The 21647-nt window shown below is 35.0% G+C and overlaps 1 protein-coding gene across 1 annotated transcript in view; it reads left to right on the forward strand.

Moving 5' to 3' along the window:
- Positions 1 to 21647, forward strand: part of ELP4 (elongator acetyltransferase complex subunit 4) — a 241249-nt gene that overhangs the window by 577 nt on the left and 219025 nt on the right. The window contains exon 2 of the mRNA XM_082844011.1: positions 6705 to 6740. Within this exon, the coding sequence (XP_082700137.1) occupies positions 6705 to 6740 (36 nt within the window). The remainder of the gene's footprint in view (positions 1 to 6704; positions 6741 to 21647) is intronic.

Genomic DNA, 21647 nt, shown 5'->3' on the forward strand with positions numbered 1-21647 from the left:
TCTGTGAATGAACCCTTCTGCCAACCCCAGGTAGCTCACGGTTTGGACTAACAAAAGTTTGTATCAGTTGTGAGAGATGGGCTTCATTAGAAAATGCTGAAGAAAGTAACTTCCCCTCTCCACCACCAGGCTGCTTATCTCCTGGTTCTGAATCTTTAAACAAATTATATTGACTTTAAGAGAATGTGTGTTAAAGGCTTATGTGGATCCAAAGTAGTTAAAGCCGGTCTTTGACCTTAGCAGTCATACCCAAGCATCTGCGTTAAATATATGCATATTTGTTTTTGTTATTTTTTCTTCTATATATTATGCTTCCCAGAGTTACATCTCAAACAATATGTTTAAAATTAATTCACATTTGACAAGAAAAAGAAGTCCAGTTTTTAGGCTTTCCTGTATAATCACTGGAATTTTTCATAAGAAGGCTACTAAAGAATATGCTTGATTCATAACTTATGTTGACAAGATTGAACAGATTAGATTGGTAGGACAAAGCTGCAGTGTTAATAAGGCTTGTAAATTAGTTAATTCCTGTCAGAATGCTACTTTACTAAAATTGGTCCATGTTTATATTTCATAACATTTTTATAGGGTGAGATGTGTCAGTTAAGCCTTGTACACTTTCATAAAATATTACAAATTCCATTGCTTGTTCTTGTACTTCCCTTGACATTTTCTCTCTGTAATTTTTTTTCCCACAGGTAGGCTTTTCAGATAGGTTTAGTGCAATAGAAAATGACGAGGCCAATGAAAAAGAGTATGGCTTCTTGCCTCTGTTATTTCATGACCTTAACTGGATCCTGGTTATTTATACATAAATCTAAATATTTTCCCTTAATTGTTTCAAGACTGTTGCCTTCCTTAATTGCATGGTACTATAAACAGAAATGATTCAAAATATCTAGTTAGCAAATATTTGTCTCACTTTCTTTCCCTTGTGAGCCTTACTTGGTGTCGTCCTATATTTAAACTTAAAGGTTGGAGGCTGTTCCTAGTCTTTAATTTTTTCTTTTTCCTTTTTGTAACTCAATGGAGATATGTAACGTCATTCACTTGATCTTGAAACTCTCCAAACAAAAAGGTCACATTTTTAACATACTTTCAGTTCCTCATTAGAATAACAAAATGTGCCTAGCACAGTACCTGGCACGTAGTAGATTCTAAATAAGTTTTTGGTTGAAGGAAAAATATTGTGTAGGAAAAAGCCTGGACAAGAGATTATGAAACACATAGGATGGAATTATGTGTTTGAGTTCTAAAATCAGACTCAGAGATTAACTAACATGAACAGAGTCACAAAACTAGTGACAATCTGGGCTGATCTTTAAGCTCCACATTTAGTGCTCTGCACTATGCTGCAACTGTTTCAAATTTCTGAGAACTCTTTTCAAGTGTTTTTAACCAGTTATTGAATCTAAGCCTAAAGATTTAACCATATAGTCTCTTAAAGCACCCACCAGAAAGGTGACCCAAAGCACCTTCCTCACATGTTTCTACAGTGATATAAACTTGAACTGTAATTTAAAATTTTTCCAGATTTGCTTGGGGATGGGGACTCTAATAATTTGATTCTAACAAGCTTATGGTAAAAATTAGTGTTCATTAAGATGATTGAAATAAGTATCAGTTTTTGGATATTTTGAAATATGTTTTGCATGTATACAGTTAATTCTCAAATTGCACAGAAGTTGAAGACATTCTTATAAAAGGAGTTACTACATTTGGAATAATAAACTGTCCAGAAGTATTTCAGTTGTTCTTAACTTCTTAAGGCATTTTTGTATTTTGATTTTCTATTTTGTGTGGCCCTATGGAGCAAACCCTATACATTTGTTTTTCATTAAACCATTATTTGAATGTGAAACATTTGGCTGCTAAAGTGTATACACAAAAGTAAAAGCAATTCAGATTATATTGTTGTTCTAAAATGTTATTTGACTCAGATTGTGACAAGTCTAATATAAACATATTGTGACAAAATGTAATGACAGTAGGATTTTATGGTATTAGAATGGTGAAACTCTACTGTGATATTGTGATTCTTGCCTATATATATTCTGTGGTTACTGCGTAACAAGTAAATATTGTATTGTCACTGACATACACTGCAGTGATATTTTACTACTGCCACTGGGACATTATTGTAATTTTAAGTGCAGATGCAAAACATATTTGAAAGGCATAATATAGGCTAATTGAATATTAGTTATTTGATGATATGCTAATATTTCCATTGCTTACTCGAAAGTGTTTTATAAACTTGAGAATTCCCTATTACTGCATCTTTTACATGATCTAATTGTATTAAATATTTTTGTTCTGACAGCTTATTTTATTGTTAGATATTGATATACCTTTCCCAAGTTGGCTAATTTTTTAAGTTCTGAGATTTCCTAACCCAGTTTCTCAATCCTGCCTTTCCAGGACATTTATGTTGTTATTTGAGGACACCATATGTAAATATGTCATTTTTCTTCTTCCAGGAATTTCCAAAGAGAGATTATACAGTAGGTAAAGGATTCTGGCAGAATTTCACTTTTTCTAGGTAGGATATATAGTCCATTTTAGGACCATATTAACCCCCAGTCTCATCCTTCAAAAAGATATTCGAAGGAACGATGACTTCTCAGGTTTAACTGGCTTAACTCTGTGCTGTTCAGAACTTTTTAAATTTTGACAGTCAAGTGAATGGAAATAGGGATTAGGGGTAAATAATAGTCCAGGAAGAGGACTCTGAAGAAGCTTGAGGGTAACTGCCATTTTCAACACTGCTGTGAAAAAATAAATACTGGTGGTTGTAGTTCCTTTGCTCCACTGTATCTTAATCTGGAGTGTGGGATGATATGCATTGATCTTGGATTATATATTTAACATAATCCTGGTTGTGACATTTTAACAACTGATAGCTGTACATTTAAAGTAAAAGTAGCTTATTCCCTTGTATTGCTATGTAAAATTGTTTTGTGTAATTTAATCTACAGAACCGTTCTCATTGCTGATGGCTTGTCTTTTTTGATTCCCATATTTTCCCAGCCAATAGTTGTGATGATCAGGAGTTGTTGGGATGTTTCATACCTCCTAGAGAGAGAAGAAAAAGTAGACCTGTTAATGACATAACTGCAATTTAATTTGAAGTGTGGCATTAGTTAAGTAGTTAAGGATATTGCCATGAACCAAGAATATGAACTGGTTTTTAACGTTGCATTTTCCCTAAAATGCCTTTCTATAATTTTAAGCAAAACCATTTATAGAGAGCACTGGAAAGGACTGGTATAAATCACTTATCTTTCCTGACTTTTATTTGTTTTCCCTTTTACTTCCTCTAACTTTGAAAAACGAGTTGCCCTTGTTGTAAAATAAGGTAACACTTCTGGACCTTAATATTCTAATATATTAATTTGACCTCATTCACCCTAAATTTATAGCTTAATTAAAGATTTTTTGGGGGAAGTGTGTGGGATTGAATTTTCTCCCTCTAAATTAATATATCACGTTCTAACTATTCACATGAATTTTTTAAAATTCTTTCCTTCATATTTAAAAAACAAGATATTGGCACTTAAAATCTTAAATTTTCTGATGTTTTTACACTATCAGGTTTTTTTCTAGTTTTAAGACAAAATGCTGTCATTTTTTTAAAATGTAAAAGCCTGATGAAATTAATACTTTAAGATATCAGACTTGCAAATTATCTTCAAGAGCTTTCAAACTCATGTAGTCTTACAAGTTGATAAAATATTCTACCCATATTTTTTAGTAAGCTGGAGAATAACTTAATATACTTCTTTAAAAGGTCTAGAAGTAAAACCAACAGTTTATTTGCTTAGTGACTTAGAATATTGATGATTTCCCTAAGATATGATTAGAGAGAAGAGGAGGCCATAAGACCATTTTACTCCTTTGTATGTTTCATTATAGAAATAAGACGAGTGCTTACTTACCACATTACTTACATGTCAGACATTTTAGTGGACTATTAGGAACTATTTTATTTCTATTTTAATTGGGAACTATTAGTGTGAAATCTGTGTTGCTTTTGAAGTTACTAATGGATTACTGAATTTAAAGATGTATTAAAACTAACTTTTTTTGAACATGCCATGTCAAGACATCTTGTCATGATTGGTTGTTTAAGCTTTTCAGTTTTTGGTAGGGAGCATGACTACAAACTTATTCAAATTTACTCTAGTTTAAAATATAACTAGAACCTCAGTATATCAAGTGAGTTATTTCAAAATACCTTATACAGAAGTATTTTGGGGAAATGTGGGGTCTTGTCACACACTAAAATGAAGTTTGGAAGAATAGAGGAACTTTGCTACTATATGTGTGTGTGTATGTACATGTCAAATAATTTTACCTCATATACATAGAATAAAAACTTGATTTACAAATAATAAGGTGGCTTCTTATTTCCCATGACCAACCTTCCAAATGACCAACATTTACTAGGGCCAATTCAAATTTGAGTCTAGTGAATTTACATTATATAGCCCATTAGAAAAAAAGAGTTGCCTTTTTGTAGGAGAAGTCCTGATAGAATATTAATTTGGCTGATAAAAGTCATTAAACTGTCTTCATATTATCTTGTTTTAAGTAATGTTCAAATTTTCCAAACATCAGAATTTTAATATATGTGAGATTTTAAAAATTCGAGGGGTGGTTCCTGAATTATCAGGAGCAGTGGATTGTTTGACTCATTCTTACAGAAAACTACCTTAGCCTAGTCTGATTTACTGTTAAGGTGATCACCATTTATCTAATGATACAGTTTTAGTGTATCATTTAGTTTCTAGTCAGAAAATAATTGCCAGACTCGTAAGGGTAGCTCTTACTGTACCTCCTTGGGCAAGTCACCTGAGTAAGGTATCACTTCATTTAATAGGGAAACTATTTCTTTATCTGTTCTCATTATTTTGCTGTGAATATAATTCACAAAATACTTCTCTAACTATTCGACTTGGAGGCCTTATATAACTTGCTAATTTGAGGAGATATGAATGTAGACCCAAAGAAGTTTAGATAATAAATCTAAATCCTTCCTATAAAAATTAAGTTATAGAAAGAAAGGCAGCTAACTTTTTTATAGTACTTGCTGTAGACTAGACACTGCAGTATCTGTTATGTGCTTGTATTATTTCATCTCAAATACACAAAATGATGATTACGTAGTTAAATATTTATTTTTGCATGTAAGGGAAAATAGTGAAGTAAGGAGTTGGAAAGTGTGATTTAAAGTGTTTCAAATGGATTAAAAAGTAGTGGTCTATATGTAGCACAAACTATAAAATTAAATATTTAATCTTGTCCCAAAGAAAATTTGCTCTGATCCTTTATGGTTATTATCATCACACGTATTTCAGTTTATGTTAATCTTTTGGCTTGACCAACATTTGGAGTTATCCTGTGTAGTCTGGTGTGGCTTTAAATGCTAAAATGAAGGAACTTATCTCAGTGTGAAAGTAATATACATATTTGTTTCCATAAAAAATCCATTTAAAAATATATAAATGTATTGGTTTCATTTTTTAAAAAATTCTTTTCTAACAATTTGGAATTTCTTTATAAAGTCCCCAAATGTTGGATTGTATTCTGTGTGCATGCATGTTACCAAATTTCAAATTCTTTGAAACATAACAGTTATTTATGCTTATTTGCAAGGCAAAAAATAAGCACTGTCAAATGAATTTTTCATAGTAAGTTTTTCTATGTAGTGTTCGCCACTACAAAACTTTTTTGAGGAAAAGTTCTTTATTGTTATTCTAAATGTTTCACCATTTTGTGCAAACAAGCAAAACGCTAGTAATATTGTCTTCAACTGTCCAACAATTTTTAGTTTCTTTTTAAATTAATTATACCTTAAGTACATTTCATTCTTTGTGTACACATTCTTAAATTTCTAAGTGAATTTGTTAGCGTTTGCAACATTAATTATACATAGTAATACTTTTACAAGTGGTTTTACAAACAAAATATCAGGAGTCAAATGGTTGAATGTCTTTATCTTTCTGATGTTGTTCTAGTTTCCTAAAAGTTGATTTTAAATTGATTTCTAATAAACTATTTGAGTTATATGTTTATGATCATATTACCCTAATTCAGATATTTAAAATAACATTTTCTAGTAAAATTGAAAATGTGTTTTGTGATTGTGCCTTTTTTGTTTGAAATGACAAAAATATTTAGAGTATGTCCTGACTTTGTGTATATTGTTAATAATGGAAAAAATTCGTTTTAATTATCAGGGTTTTTTTCCCAAGGCTTATTAAATTTGAGAATAAATATTAAAGTGGAATTTCTCTTATAGTAACCTTTCTTTTCTATGTTGTACTTCTGTTGTAGTTAGGTTACTGTGCACATTTAGGTCTCAGCTATTGAGCTAATTTATTAGCAAGTGTTAAATATAACATTTATGGATCGCTTAACCGGTTATGTTGAATGCTGCATGGTCCTAACACAGGAGAAAGGAGGATAGTACAGTATATTATGAAAGTAATTGTAATGTGTAGTGTATAATTACATATAATATGTAATTATTTCATAATAGCACCTTAAGCAAAGTATTGCAAAGGTAATTAAAATGTTGTTTTTAACTGCAATTTTAAAGTTATTGAAGTACCTGTCCTTGATAATGCCTAACTTTTATGCTAAAGATAATGTGAAAAGGTAGATTAATTTTCTTCTTGGTTTTGTTTCATTTCCAGGTGGAGGTTTGGCCGTTGGAACAGTTCTTCTAATTGGTTAGTCTAGCATACATACTTTGCTCTTCCCAGTCACGGTTTTCTCTTGTGCATAATGATTTTATGGGTTTGCCTATTCTGAGATTACGTATTTAACACTCTACAAGAGTTAAGGTAAATTATACAAGAGTAAGGTAAATTAAAGAGGAATTGCCTTAAGTTCTAATTTAAATTAAAATGTTGATCTGAACTTGAAATGAATTAGGAAAATATATATAAGAAAATGTAGCTCTTATAATTTAAAAATGTTCACAGTGCTTCGCCCTGCATTTGTTTTAAAAAAACTAAAATTAATGCCAATAGATTTTTTGGAGAATCTCAGTATTTAGATTGGGATTATTACAGTGATTCATTTGATAAGTTGATGTACACATAAGCCCATTGTATATATCACAGATTTTTATCATAATTGTCTTCTAACTGAAAGAAAAGTAACAAACTGACAAATCACATTTTTGTTCATCTTTAAAGCTTCATTGGTTCTTACTTAAATACACATACATAACCCTACTTAGCTTTTTTTTAAGTTTAGATCATAGAATCTTGGAATTGAAATAAACCTTGGCAGTTATATAATCAAAGCTCCCATTTGGCCACAAATTACTTTTCCATAATCCTTGACAGATATCAAGCACCATTTGAGTACAGATTATCTAGTTTAAAGGGCTCGCTACTTTACAAAGCAATGCTTTGTTATTGAAAATGTATGATTTATTAGAAAGTTCTGTATATTAATGTTTAATTTGTATGCCTGTAACAAGTTTGTTGTTCCTAGTTTTGTCCTCTGATACTCTTTCACATGACACTCTTAAAATATTTGAAAATAACTATTTAATCACCTCAAATCTTCTCCAAACTAAATAGACATAGTTTGTGGTACGCGGGCCTCTCACTGTTGTGGCCTCTCCCGTTGCGGAGCACAGGCTCCGGACGCGCAGGCTCAGCGGCCATGGCTCACGGGCCCAGCCGCTCCGCGGCATGTGGGATCCTCCCGGACCGGGGCACGAACCCGTGTCCCCTGCATCGGCAGGGGGACTCTCAACCACTGCGCCACCAGGGAAGCCCTAGACATAGTTTCTTAAACTGGTTTCACACTCCTCACTCTCCTGGTTGTTCTCATGTCGCACCTTTTGGTCTGGCATTGTCTCTTTTTTTTAAAAAAAAAAATTTATTTATTTATTTATTTATGGCTGCGTTGGGTCTTTGTTGCTGCATGTGGGCTTTTCTCTAGTCGTGGTGAGTGGGGGCTACTCATCGTTGCGGTGCGTGGGCCCTAGAGCATGTGGGCTTCAGGAGTTGTGGCACATGGGCTCAGTAGTTGTGGCTCGCGGGCTCTAGAGCACACACTCAGTAGTTGTGACGCATGGGCTTAGTTGCTCCATGGCATGTGGGATCTTCCCGGACCCGGGCTCGAACCCGTGTCTCCTGCATTGGCAGGCAGATTCTTAACCATTGCACCACCAGGGAAGTCCCTGGCATTGTCTCTTTAACTGTGCCCAGAACTGAATACAGTAACTCCGAATTTAGTGTGACTTATGCTTAAATTCTAGAAACGGTCATGTCAGTTGCAGTTTTTAAATTTATCTTTTAGTAAGTAAAGAATGATTGAAGGAATTTTGGGAAAAAATAATTCACAGTTTTGATATAAGTATATAAATACAGAAAATGTAAAAGGACATGTAGAAAAATTGGGTTGTCCTTTCAGTTCCTCACTCCCCATACCCAGGGACAATACTGTCCTGGGTTTCCCACCCAAATATTTTAACATAACTAATATACATGGGAGCATTCAGCACCTTGCTTTTTCTGCTTAATACGTGTTAGAGATCAGTCCATGTGCCTTCATATAGGTATACCTCATTCTTCTCGACAGCTGAATAGGATTTTATTGTATAGTTATGCCACAATTTACTTAAATCATTCTCTACTGATAAGTTTAACTCATTATTTTCTGTTACTAACAATCTTATTATACAAGTCATATATAAGGTCTGCATACACATATAAGTATATAGTATCTATAGAATAAATTCCAAGATATAGGCTTACTTGATAGAAGCATGTTAAATTGTATTAGATATTAGATTGCTCGGCCAAGAGGTTATGCTACCTTATACTTCAATCAACTGTTATAAGAATATTAGGTTACCCTTACCCTTAACAACAATGTGCATTATCAAACATTTTAATCTTTACCAGTCCAAATAGGTGAAAAGTGAAGAATGGCATTTCATGATTTGAACCTGGGACTTTTCTCTTTGAACAAAAATCTGGAGATTATTATAATGGTTTAAAAAATATCCAGCTAAATTTTAATTCTTTTCTCCAGTAGAAGTATATGTGAATGATACTAAGAATCTAATGACGACTGATAATTCATTCAAAAAATGTTCGTTGAACACCCAGGTGCATGCTAGATATTGGGGTTACAAATATAAATGAGTTACTCTCTTCCCTTAAGGAGGAGACATAAGTAAAGTAAATAATTACAACGTAAGTTAATACCATAATAGATGTGTTTATTATTACTACACTTTATTGTTGATTGTAGCTGTACAAGGGACTGCTATTGACTTTTGTATATCCATCTTATAACCAGCAACTTTTGAATTGTTTATAGATTCACTTGAATTTTCTAAGTAGGCAATCATCTTCTGCAAACATTGAAAATGTTATTTCATAACAGATTTTGGTGTTTTAAAAGTGAGTGCTTCCATAACAAATATAAAATAAAAATATGGGAGTGGCTTTAGAACCAGGCAGTGGGCAAGGGCTGGAAGGATTTTGAGGAACACATTAGAAAATGCCTAAATCACTGTAAAGAGATCGTTAGTAGAACTCTGTACTTTGAGGACACTGCCAATGAGGCTGTAAAGGGAGAAGGTCCATGTTACTGAAAGCTGGAGGAAGAGGATCCTTGTTACATAGTGACAGAAAGCTTAGTGTTGATGTCAGCAGTTATGCGGAAACAACACATGTCTAATGAACTTGGTGATCTAGCTAAGGAGATTTTTTGACAATATATAATAAGGAAAAACTCAAATAAGAATAACTAAAGCACAGTGACAGATAAGAAAAAAAGGGTCTGCCTTTGGTGAAATATCAATTCACCAAGTATTAAACTAGGTATTCAGTAACTATTTGTTGAATTAATAATTGCATAAAACAATATAACAAGTATAAAGCAAAGGCCTTGCCTTTATAGTCTGGTCTTTCCATAAAGCTAATATTTTTAATCATCTTATTATTGTTTATGCCCTACTATCAACTCCTTCTAAGTGTATAAGATTTTTAAAAATATGTATAACTTAAGTAAACTTAGTTTTATTATCTGTTAGCTTGTTTTCTCTAGGAAATCTTAAAACAAAATTTGGAAGCATTTTTACATTTCTTTGAGAGATTAGATTAGCAGAAGGAATCTTATCTACTAGGTTTTCTACTTTTCTCCGTTTCCTGGTCAATACAGCTTGTACAACAGATGAATTCTGCCTTAAGAAATGGATGAATAGTTCGAAATACAAACCAAATATGGAGATTTAAGGTCAGTGGTTAGGAGCTTAGGCCATTACTATACTGCTCATCGCTCAAAGATTTTTTTATTCCACAAGTGAGAGAAACTTAAAGCCGAAGATGATTTGCATTAATAACTTTTCAATATAGACTGTGAACATTTTAACCATTCTCTAATTTACCAAGGCAACTCTGTGTCTCAGTGTGTACATGCACATGAGTGTGGCGTAACAGAGTAGTGGATTTACGGTTTCAGAAGCAATGTAACTATGGAAACTGGAGACAGTGAACACTGCCAGAAAACCCATGGTAGGTCTACTTTAGACCTTCGGAATGCAACAAAATAAATGAATATGAATACTTAAAAGGCCCTTCTCTGAGCAATAGATTGAAGAACTAAGGGGCTCTTACATTTACTTTGAAAATCAAAGATAGAGTTTTCTTAGAACATGTTTCATCCTTCAGTACTGGAATAGGTTTTGAGATGTTTTATCTTTAAATTGCTTTCTGACAGTCTGGTACACGGGTAAATATGGAGGACCTGAAAAGTATCAAAAGTGAAAGGGTGGCATAAATATTTAAAGTTCACACAGCTTCTTTTTACATAAAGGATCTTGGTCTATATGTGGAGCTAGTGAGCATCAAAAAGATTTAATAGAAGTCAGTAATTGAAATACAAGTTATGTGACATTTATGAAAGCATTATTTTTAATTTAGTCTCTTAGGTTAATTACATAATTTTAGATCTAGAAGTAGGAGAAAAATATGCTTTTAAACAATTATAACCAGCTATAAGTGTACTTCTATATTAGTTACCTATTGCTGTGTGACAATATTAACATAAACTTAATAGCTTAAAAAGAACACACATTTATCATCTCACAATTTGTGTGGGTCAGGAGTCCAGGCACAGCTTAGCTGGGTCCTCTGCAAGCGGACAGTCAAGATGTCAGTCAGGGCTGGGTTCTCACTGAAGTTTTGGCAGAAGAAGGAAGGATCTGCTTCCAAGCTCACACGGTGGTTGACAGCATTCAGTTCCTTGCTGTCAGCCAGAGGCACTCTCTCACAACCGACATCTTATTTCTTCAAGACCAGTAAGGAAGAATGTCTCTCAACAAGACAGATGTCACAGTTTTATGTAACAGAAATGATGTCCCATCACCTTTGCCATATACTTTGGGTTAAAAGCAAGTTACAGGTTCCACCCATATTCAAAGTGAAGAGATTACACAAAGACATATACCAGGAAACAGGATCATGGGGATCACCTTAGAATATCATACTTTTCATACATTTAATTTGGTATTATTTCATATAATAGCAAAAACCAAGCGCTCCCAATGTATCTCTCAAAGGATAGTATAGTATTTTCTCATCAGTTGTCTTCGAACTTTTTGAGTTTGCTGAGCTATGTTTTCCTTTTACAACATGTAATATATTCTAAGCATTTTCCTTATGGTACACGACTTGGCAAACTACAACCTGCTGGCTGGCGATTTATCTATAAAGATTGGAATACAACCAGGCTGTATTTATTTGCACATTGTTTATGGCTTCTTTTGTGCTACAAGAGCATAGTTAAGTAGTTTCAACAGAGACTGTATGGTTCGCGAGCCCGAAATATTTACTGTCTTTTAAGAAAAAGCTTGCCAATTGCTGTTTTATATTATTGTATTTTGTATGCTCCTTAATTTATTTTATAGTAGTAAAACTTGTTGGAAGACTGAAATAAGACATACTGATATCAGTACAGTTCTTTAGAAAAAACCACCTGACCTTTTGTCCTGAAACATTTAAGTGCCTACTATGTGTTTAACACTGTTAGGCAGCATGAATCTTTGTTTTTACCCTTGATGAACTTAAACTGGATGTTGGTTGCATGTGGAATAACTATGAACAATACATATATAATGTGCAAATGTTTATGCAGGTGCAAGAGGTATGGAAAAGGCTTAAATTGAATCAAAATATGGGCAGAAGTTGAGGGGAGATGAAGGGAGAAAAGTATTCATATGTAAACTGTATAAACACATGCATAAGAGAGACTACCCGCAGGGTATGCTCCTGTAATAAAGAGGCAAGAGCCCTTCTAAAGGAGAGAGTATTAATTTAGGACTAGTCAAAGGGAAAGTTTAGCCTACTTTCCCTGAGTCTTTGGTCTCAACTACCTACTTGTACAATTCAAATTGTGAAACTTCAGAACCCATATACCAGCTCCTCAAACTGCAGTGTGCAGGGATGAGACTTTTTACCCTTTATCCACCAGAAGACACCTGGGAGTTTCTGTTTGTTTAGCTTTATAGCCAGTCAGATCCATCATGTTTCACCTCCTAGTTACCTTTGGTCATTGTCCAAGAATTAAGTTGTTCCAATGATCTTACCTTCTATGTTTCTTTTATCTCCATAATACTCTGTATTTTTTTCTCTATAGACTCAATTTCCTAGTATTCCTATCGTTTCTAAACCTTTCCAGTTTGCCTTTTATAACACCTATTTCATATAAAACATACTCTAATATCTTTAAAACTTATTAAATAGTCTATTAAAATATTTAACATTTAGTGAGGATTTACTGTGTGCTGGGCATCACGCTAAGCCCTTGATGTATATTTTATCATTTAATTTCACAACAATCAGATGAGATGTCTATATTTTACAGAAGATGAAATTGAAATTTTGAAAGAAGCAAAGTAACTTGCCCAGGGTCACACACCTAGTAGCTGAGATTCGCAATCAAGTTTCTCTGACAGTAAATCATCATTTTATACTAAAACCTGAAAACTCATCTTAAAAATTCTTTCTGGAGTGAGATTTATATCTTGGGCTATTCCTCCTCCTCTACCTCATTGCTGCCTATACTGACGTCCTAGTTATTTCCGTCATTTATTAGAGACTATCATGATCTTCAACCTCAAGAAAGCATTGAACGTTGGCCAACAAGCTTTTGTGTAACTCTAATCACCTCCTTTTCATTCTCAGTAACCTCAGTGGCCTTTTAAACTCTCTGGTCCTCAAACATCAGACAATACCACTTTCTCCCTCATTTTCTGAAAGGACTTATTTCACACAGAAGTAAGAGTCTCATCATAAACAACTTCTCACCATCAAACCTCAAAACATAGCTCTATCCACAAATGGAAAGATGTGTTATACCTTCTCCTGTTTGAGATCATCCTTTTACCTGTACTTTATTTTTTTTTCTTGAATTTTATTTAATTTATTTTTTTATACAGCAGGTTCTTTTTAGTTATCTATTTTATACATATTAATGTATATATGTCAATCCCAATCTCCCAATTCAGTTAGCTCTAGTAGTTTTCTGGTGGCATCTTTAGGATTCTATATGTATAGTATCATGTCATCTGCAAACAGTGACAGTTTTACTTCTTCTTTTCCAATTTGTATTCTTTTTATTTCTTTTTCTTCTCTGATTGCCGTGACTAGGACTTCCAAACCTATATTGAATAATAGTGGCGAGAGTGGACATCCTTGTCTTGTTCCTGATCTTAGAGGAAATGCTTTCAGTTTTTCACCATTGAGAATGATGTTTGCTGTGGGTTTGTCGTATATGGCCTTTATTATGTTGAGGTAAGTTCCCTCTATGCCTACCTTCTGGAGAGTTTTTATCATAAATCGGTGTTGAATTTTGTCAAAAGCTTTTTCTGCATCTATAGAGATGATCATATGGTTTTTATTCTTCAATTTGTTAATATGGTGTATCACATTGATTGATTTGCATATGTTGAAGAATCTTTGCATCCCTGGGATAAATCCCACTTGATCATGGTGTATCATCCTTTTAATGTGTTGTTGGATTCTGTTTGCTAGTATTCTGTTGAGGATTTTTGCATCTATATTCATCAGTGATATTGGTCTGTAATTTTCTTTTTTTGTAGTATCTTTGTCTGGTTTTGGTATCAGGGTGATGGTGGCCTTATAGAATGAGTTTGGGAGTGTTGCTTCCTCTGCAGTTTTTTGGAAGAGTTTGAGAAGGATGAGTGTTAGCTCTTCTCTAAATGTTTGATAGAATTCACCTGTGAAGCCATCTGGTCCTGGACTTTTGTTCGTTGGAAGATTTTTAATCACAGTTTCAATTTCATTACTTGTGATTGGTCTGTTCATATTTTCTATTTCTTCCTGGTTCAGTCTTGGAAGGTTATACCTTTCTAAGAACTTGTCCATTTCTTCCAGGTTGTCCATTTTATTGGCATAGAGTTGCTTGTAGTAGGCTTTTAGGATGCTTTGTATTTCTGCAGTGTCCGTTGTAACTTCTACTTTTTCATTTCTAATTTTATTAATTTGAGTCCTATCCCTCTTTTTCTTGATGAGTCTGGCTAAAGGTTTCTCAATTTTGTTTATCTTCGCAAAGAATGAGCTTTTAGTTTTATTGATCTTTGCTATTGTTTTCTTTGTTCCTATTTCATTTATTTCTGCTCTGATCTTTATGATTTCTTTCTTTCTGCTAACTTTGGGTTTTGTTCTTCTTTCTCTAGTTCCTTTAGGTATAAGGTTAGATTATTTGAGATTTTTCGTTTCTTGAGGTAGGCTTGTATAGCTATAAACTTCCCTCTGACAGTCTGGTACTGCTTTTGCTGGATCCCATAGGTTTTGGATCGTCGTGTTTTCATTGTCATTTGTCTCTAGGTATTTTTTGATTTCCTCTTTGATTTCTTCAGTGATCTCTTAGTTATTTAGTAACGTATATTTTAGCCTCCATGTGTTTGTGTTTTTTACGTTTTTTTCCCTGTAATTGATTTCTAATCTCATAGCATTGTGGTTAGAAAAGATGCTTGATATGATTTCAATTTTCTTAAATTTACTGAGGCTTCATTTGTGACTCAAGATGTGATCTATCCTGGAGAATGATCCGTGTGCACTTGAAGAGAAAGTGTAATCTGCTGTGTTTAGATGGAATGTCCTACATATATCAATTAAATTTATCTGGTCTATTGTGTCATTTAAAGCTTGTGTTTCCTTATTAATATTCTGTTTGGATGATCTGTCCATTGGTGTAAGTGAGGTGTTAAAGTCCCCCACTATTATTGTATTACTGTTGATTTCCTCTTTTAGAGCTGTTAGCAGTTGCCTTATGCATTGAGGTGCTCCTACGTTGGATGCATAAATATTTACAATTGTTATATCTTCTTGGGTTGATCCCTTGATCATTATGTAGTATCCTTCCTTGTCTTTTGTAACATTCTTTATTTTAAAGTCTATTTTATCTGATATGAGTATTGCTACTCCAGCTTTCTTTTGATTTCCATTTGCGTGGAATATCTTTTTCCATCCCCTCACTTTCAGTCTGTATGTGTCCCTAGGTCTGAAGTGGGTCTCTTATAGACAGCATATATATGGGTCTTGTTTTTGTATCCATTCAGTGAGCCTGTGTCTTTTGGTTGGAGCATTTAATCCAGTCACATTTAAGGTAATTATCAATATGTATGTTCCTATGACCATTTTCTTAATTGTTTTGGGTTTGTTTTTGTAGGTCCTTTTCTTCTGTTATGTTTCGCACTTAGAGAAGTTCCTTTGGCATTTGTTGTAGAGCTGGTTTGGTGGTGCTGAATTCTCTTAGCTTTTGCTTGGCTATAAAGCTTTTGATTTCTCTGTTGAATCTGAATGAGATCCTTGCTGGATAGAGTAATCTTGGTTGTAGGTTCTTCCCTTTCATCACTTTAAGTATGTAATGCCACTCCCTTCTGGCTTGTAGAGTTTCTGCTGAGAAATCAGCTGTTGACCTCATGTGAGTTCCCTTGTATGTTATTTGTTGTTTTTCCCTTGTTGCTTTCAATAATTTTTCTTTGTCTTTAATTTTTGTCACTTTGATTACTGTGCTGCATCTCTGCATGTTTCTTCTTGGGTTTATCCTGCCTGGGATTCTCTGTGGCTTCCTGGACTTGGGTGGCTATTTCCTTTCCCATGTTAGGGAAGCTTTGACTATAATCTCTTCAAATATTTTCTCGGGTCCTTTCTCTCTCTCTCTTCTCCTTCTGGGACCCCTATAATGTGAATATTCTTGCCTTTAATGTTGTCCCAGAGGTCTCTTAGGCTGTCTTCATTTCCTTGCACAGGCTACAGAACTGTAGTTCTTCTTGCTTCTGCTGTCTGCCCTCTGGTGGATGAGGCTGTCTAAGAGGCTTGTGCAAGCTTCCTTATTGGGGGGGACTGGTAGTGGGTAGAGCTGGGTGTTGCTCTGGTGGGCAGAGCTCAGTAAAATTGTAATCCACTTGTCTGCTGATGGGTGGTCTGGGTTCCCTCCCTGTTGGTTGTTTGGCCTGAGGTGACCCAACACTGGAGCCTACCTGGCTCTTTGGTGGGGCTAATGGCGGGACTCTGGGAGGGCTCACACCAAGGAGTACTTACCAGAACTTCTGCTGCCAGTATCCTTGTCCCCATGGTGAGCCACAGCCACCCCCCGCCTCTGCAGGAGACCCTCCAACACTAGCAGGTAGGTCTGGTTCAGTCTCCTATGGGGTCACTGCTCCTCCCCCTGGGTCCCGATGCACACACTACTTTTTGTGTGTCCTCCAAGAGTGGAGTTTCTGTTTCCCCCAGTCCTGTCGAAGTCCTGCAATCAAATCCCGTTAGCCTTCGGTCTGATTCTCTAGGAATTCCTCCTCCCGTTGCCAGACCCCCAGGTTGGGAAGCCTGACGTGGAGCTCAGAACCTTCACTCCCGGGGGTGGACTTCTGTGGTATAAGTGTTCTCCAGTTTGTGAGTCACCCACCCAGCAGTTATGGGATTTGATTTTATTGTGATTGCACCCCTCCTACCTTCTCATTGTGGTTTCTCCTTTGTCTTTGGATGTGGAGTATCTTTTTTGGTGAGCTCCAGTGTCTTCCTGTCAATGACTGTTCAGCAGTTAGTTGTGATTCCAGTGCTCTCACAAGAGGGAGCGAGCGCACATCCCTGTACTCCACCATCTTGAACCAAATCCCTCACCTGTACTTTAGATCTTTTCTCCTTCTACCTTTCCAAGTACCTGGCAATAGCAATTTTCTTTTCTCTTCTTATCATTACTATCTTTATTAAGCTCTTTTCTATGTGTACTTGTTTTTCAAAGGAAAAAAATTCCACTCCCTTAACCCTACCTTCTCCAATTATTGCTTTTTCTTTTCCGTTTCATAGCCAAGCCTGTTGAATGATCTGTAACACTTCTTATATGTTTTAGTAATACTTCAGTCATTGCTCAGTCTATTTCACACACTACCACTTCACTAAAACCACCTTAGCTCAAGACACTGGAGACCTTCCCATTGCTAAACCCAGAGGTTACTTCTCAGTCCTATTCCTTCTTTTTTTTTTTTTATTGAAGTATAGCTGATTTACAATGTTGTGCTAGTTTCTGGTGTACAGCACAGTGGTCCATATATATATATCTTTTTCCATTAAGGTTTATTACAGAATATTGAATATAGTTCCCTGTGCTATGCAGTAGGACCTGGTTGTTATCTATTTTATGTATAGTAGTTTGTATCTGCTAATCCCAAACTCCTTATTTATCCCTGCCCCCTCTTTCCCCTTTGGTAACCATAAGTTTGTTTTCTATGTCTGTGAGTCTGTTTCTGTTTTGTAAATAAGTTCATTAGCATCATGTTTTAGATTCCACATATACGTGATATCATGATATTTATCTTTCTCTTTCTGACTTACTTCACTTAGTATGATAATCTCTAGGTCCATCCCTCTTGCTGCAAATGGCATCATTTCATTGTTTGTTATAGCTGAATAGTATTCAATAGTATATCTATACTACATCTTCTTTATCCATTCATGTGTTGATGGACATTTAGGTTGCTTCCATGTCTTGGCTATTGTAAATAGTACTGCTGTGAACATTGGGGTGCACCTTTTTGAATTGAGAGTTTTCTCTGGACATATGCCCAGGAGTGGGATTGCTGGATCATATGGCAACTCTATTTTTAGTTTTTTAAGGAACCTCCATACTGTTTTCCATAGTGGCTGTACCAATTTACATTCCCACCAATAGTGTAGGAGAGTCCCCTTTTCTCCACACCCTCTCCACCATTTATTATTTGTAAGCTTTTTAATGATGGCCATTCTGACCAGTGTGAGGTATTACTTCATTGTATTTTTGATGCACATTTCTGTAATAATTAGCAAAGTTGAGCATCTTTTCATGTTCCTATTGGCCATCTGTATGTCTTTGGAGAAATGTCTATTTAGGTCTTCTGCCCATTTTTCGGTTGAGTTGTTTGGTTTTTTGTTGTTGTATGAGCTGTTTGTATATTTTGGAAATTAAGCCCTTGTCAGGCACGTTGTTTGCAAATATTTTCTCCGACTCTGTAGGTTGTCTTTTCATTTTGTTTATGGTTTCCTTTACTGTGCAAAAGCTTGTAAGTTTGATTAGGTCCCATTTGTTTATTTTTGCTTTTATTTCTGTTGGCTTGGGAGACTGGCCTAAGAAAATGCTGGTACAATTTATGTCAGAGAATGTTTTGCCTAAGTTCTGTTCTAGGAGTCTTATGGTGTCATGTCTTATATTTAAGTCTTTAAGCCATTTTGAATTTATTTTTGTGTATGGTGTGAGGAAGTGTTCTAACTTCATTGGTTTACATCGGGCTATCCAGCTTTCCCAACACTGCTTGCTGAAGAGACTGTCTTTTCTCCACTGTATAATCTTGCCTCCTTTGTTGAAGATTAATTTGCTGAAGGTATGTGGGTTTATTTCTGAGCTTTCTATTCTAGTCCATTGAATCATGTGTCTGTTTTTGTGCCAATACCATGCTGTTTTAATTACTGTAGTTTTATAGTATTGTCTGAAGTCTGGGAGGGTTGTGCCTCCAGCTTTGTTCTTTTTCCTCAGCCTTTGGCAATTATGGGTATTTTATGGTTCCATATAAATTTTAGGATTATTTGTTCTCATTCTGTGTAAAATGTCATGGGTAATTTGATAGGGATCGCATTAAATCTGTAGATTACTTTGGGTAATATGACCATTTTAACAATATTAATTCTTCCAATTCAAGAATATGGGTTATCTTTCCATTTCTTTGAATCATCTTTAATTTCCTTTATCAATGTTTTATAGTTCTCAGCATATAGGTCTTTCACCTCCTTGGTCAGGTTTATTCCAAAGTTTTGTTTTTGTTTGTTTGTTTGTTTTTATGTAATTTTAAAAGGGATTGCTTTTTACTTTCCTTTTCTGATATTTCATTGTTAGTGTAAAGAAATACAACAGATTTCTGTATGTTGATCTTGTATCCTGCTACCTTCTCAGGCCTCTTCCTTCTTTATCTCAGCAGCAATTGATGTAGTTAATCACTCTTTCCTTGAAGTACTCCCTTTCTTTGGATTCTGTTATAATATTCTGTTCTGGTTTTCCTTCTACCCCTCTGCTCATGTTTTTTTAGACTCCTTTGGCTCTACTTAAAATACTAACAACATATTCCCTCTTCTAGTGCTGTATACTCTTCCCTGGGAGGTCTCAGTCCCTGCCATAACTAGAATGACCAGGAAAAACCTCATCTTATAAAAGTAATCAGTAATCTCTAGGCATTGCTACGTATGTAGGGTACACAGAGAAATGAGGAGATCATATTCAACTTCCTATTCAACATTTTCTCTTGAATATCTTACACACACCTCAAAATCAGTATGTCTAGAGCTAAACTCACAGTCTGCCCTTATCTCCAAATTCTACCCCATTCCTCTAAATCTGTCCCTCTTCCTCTCATCCCTGGCTTATTCAACCTACCAAGTGACACGTGCCAGAGACCTGAGTGATGTACTTGTCTCTCACGCTCTACACACCCATTAATCATTAAATGCTGAAAGTTTTCAACCGTTTAAATATGTATTGAAAAACTCTGTCTACATCTCTCCATTATTGCTGCCACAACCCTAATTCAAACCGTAATCAACAACTCTCATTGAAGTTATTATAACAGCCTCTTAAGTTGTCTCCAATGTTCCCAGGCTTCAGTCCTTTTTCATACTATAGCCTGAGTGAACTTTATGATATGAAAATCTGATCATGATCCTTGCTTAGGACATTTTTGTGCTCTCTAGTGATCTTAACATAAGGTGCAAGCTCCTTAATTTGGGCTCTAAGACCTTTAGTGATTTGCTTCTGCTGATTCACCTTAGCCTTATCTCTTGTCATCTTCTCACCTCCTTCCTCAAGCTTTGTGTTTATCACCCTAAGTTTTTAATTCCATCAAAGTACCATTCTCTCACCTCTCTACAGGACTTTTCTTAAGTTCTTTCTTGCTGCATCTTTTTTCTTCTCTTTTCCTAACCGCTAATCATCTTCTAGGTCTCCACTTAAATATCTCTTCCAGAAAGTCATCCTTAACTGTTGCTTTCCTTCTCCTCATGCCCAATTAGTAGTATTCCTCTTATATAAATACTTCTGTAGTATTCTTTATCTACCTTCTCATGACACTTATACTTTATTGAAAACCCCTGATCACATACTTTATTCAGTAGACTGACTGTAAGCTCTGTGATCATGGGAACCATATAGGGATACAGTGAATGAATGAATGCATGAATAAATGAATGATATGAAAGCCTGGCTAAAAACAATTTATAATGGTTAGGAATATGTAATCATGGAGTTTTGAGCAATGAAGAGATACTATGAAGGAGGCACTGCAGGAATAATGTAAAAAACTTGAAGTGATAAAAATACTCATTGCCCTAATCTAAACATGAGGTGATGTTTGTTACTGTGCTTTTAAGACTTTAATCATAAATTTACTATCAAATTTTGATAGGATAACAACACAAACTAACTTTTCTATTTCTACATTTCGTTAGGTATATTAGATTCTAAATGTTTAACTAGCTTTGCTTAGACTGCTGTGATTTGAAATATCATTTCCCTATATTTTCCCTCTTTTAGCAGAACCCTCACAAGAGTGGTGATTTCTACTTCTGTGCCATATAATGTGTAGGAAATGAGGGAGAGACAGGAGGTAGTATGATCCCACGATTTTTGGCCGGAGAAAGTTTGGAGTTAGTACCATTAGGTGGTCAGGAAAGGAGGAAAATGAGCAGATATTGAGGTAGAGTAATGAATTCAGTTTAAACACAATGAATTTTCTGTTCCCAGTAGTTCTACCTAGTAGACAGTTGGATATTTGGGTATTAAATTTAGGCTAGAGAAAAATATTTGGGATTCCTCAATGTTATTTAACTAATGTTTTATTCAATGTATGTTTTAGTTGAAGTCATAGGCATGTATTAGAATGCCCAAGTTTATAGACCCTTGTGGATACAGAGATGGAATTTTAGGGGGGGTCTCTTAATTCCCTCAAATTACATGCACATTTGTGTAGGACTGTGTATATTTTTAGACCAGCATATAAAACTTATATCAGCTTCTTAGAGTAGCCTTAGACTCCAAAAAGGACTCAGTACAACTAGAGT

The sequence above is a fragment of the Leucopleurus acutus genome, assembly GCF_964270905.1.
Source record: "Leucopleurus acutus genome assembly, chromosome: 8".
In the NCBI taxonomy this organism is placed as follows: Eukaryota; Metazoa; Chordata; class Mammalia; order Artiodactyla; family Delphinidae; genus Leucopleurus; species Leucopleurus acutus.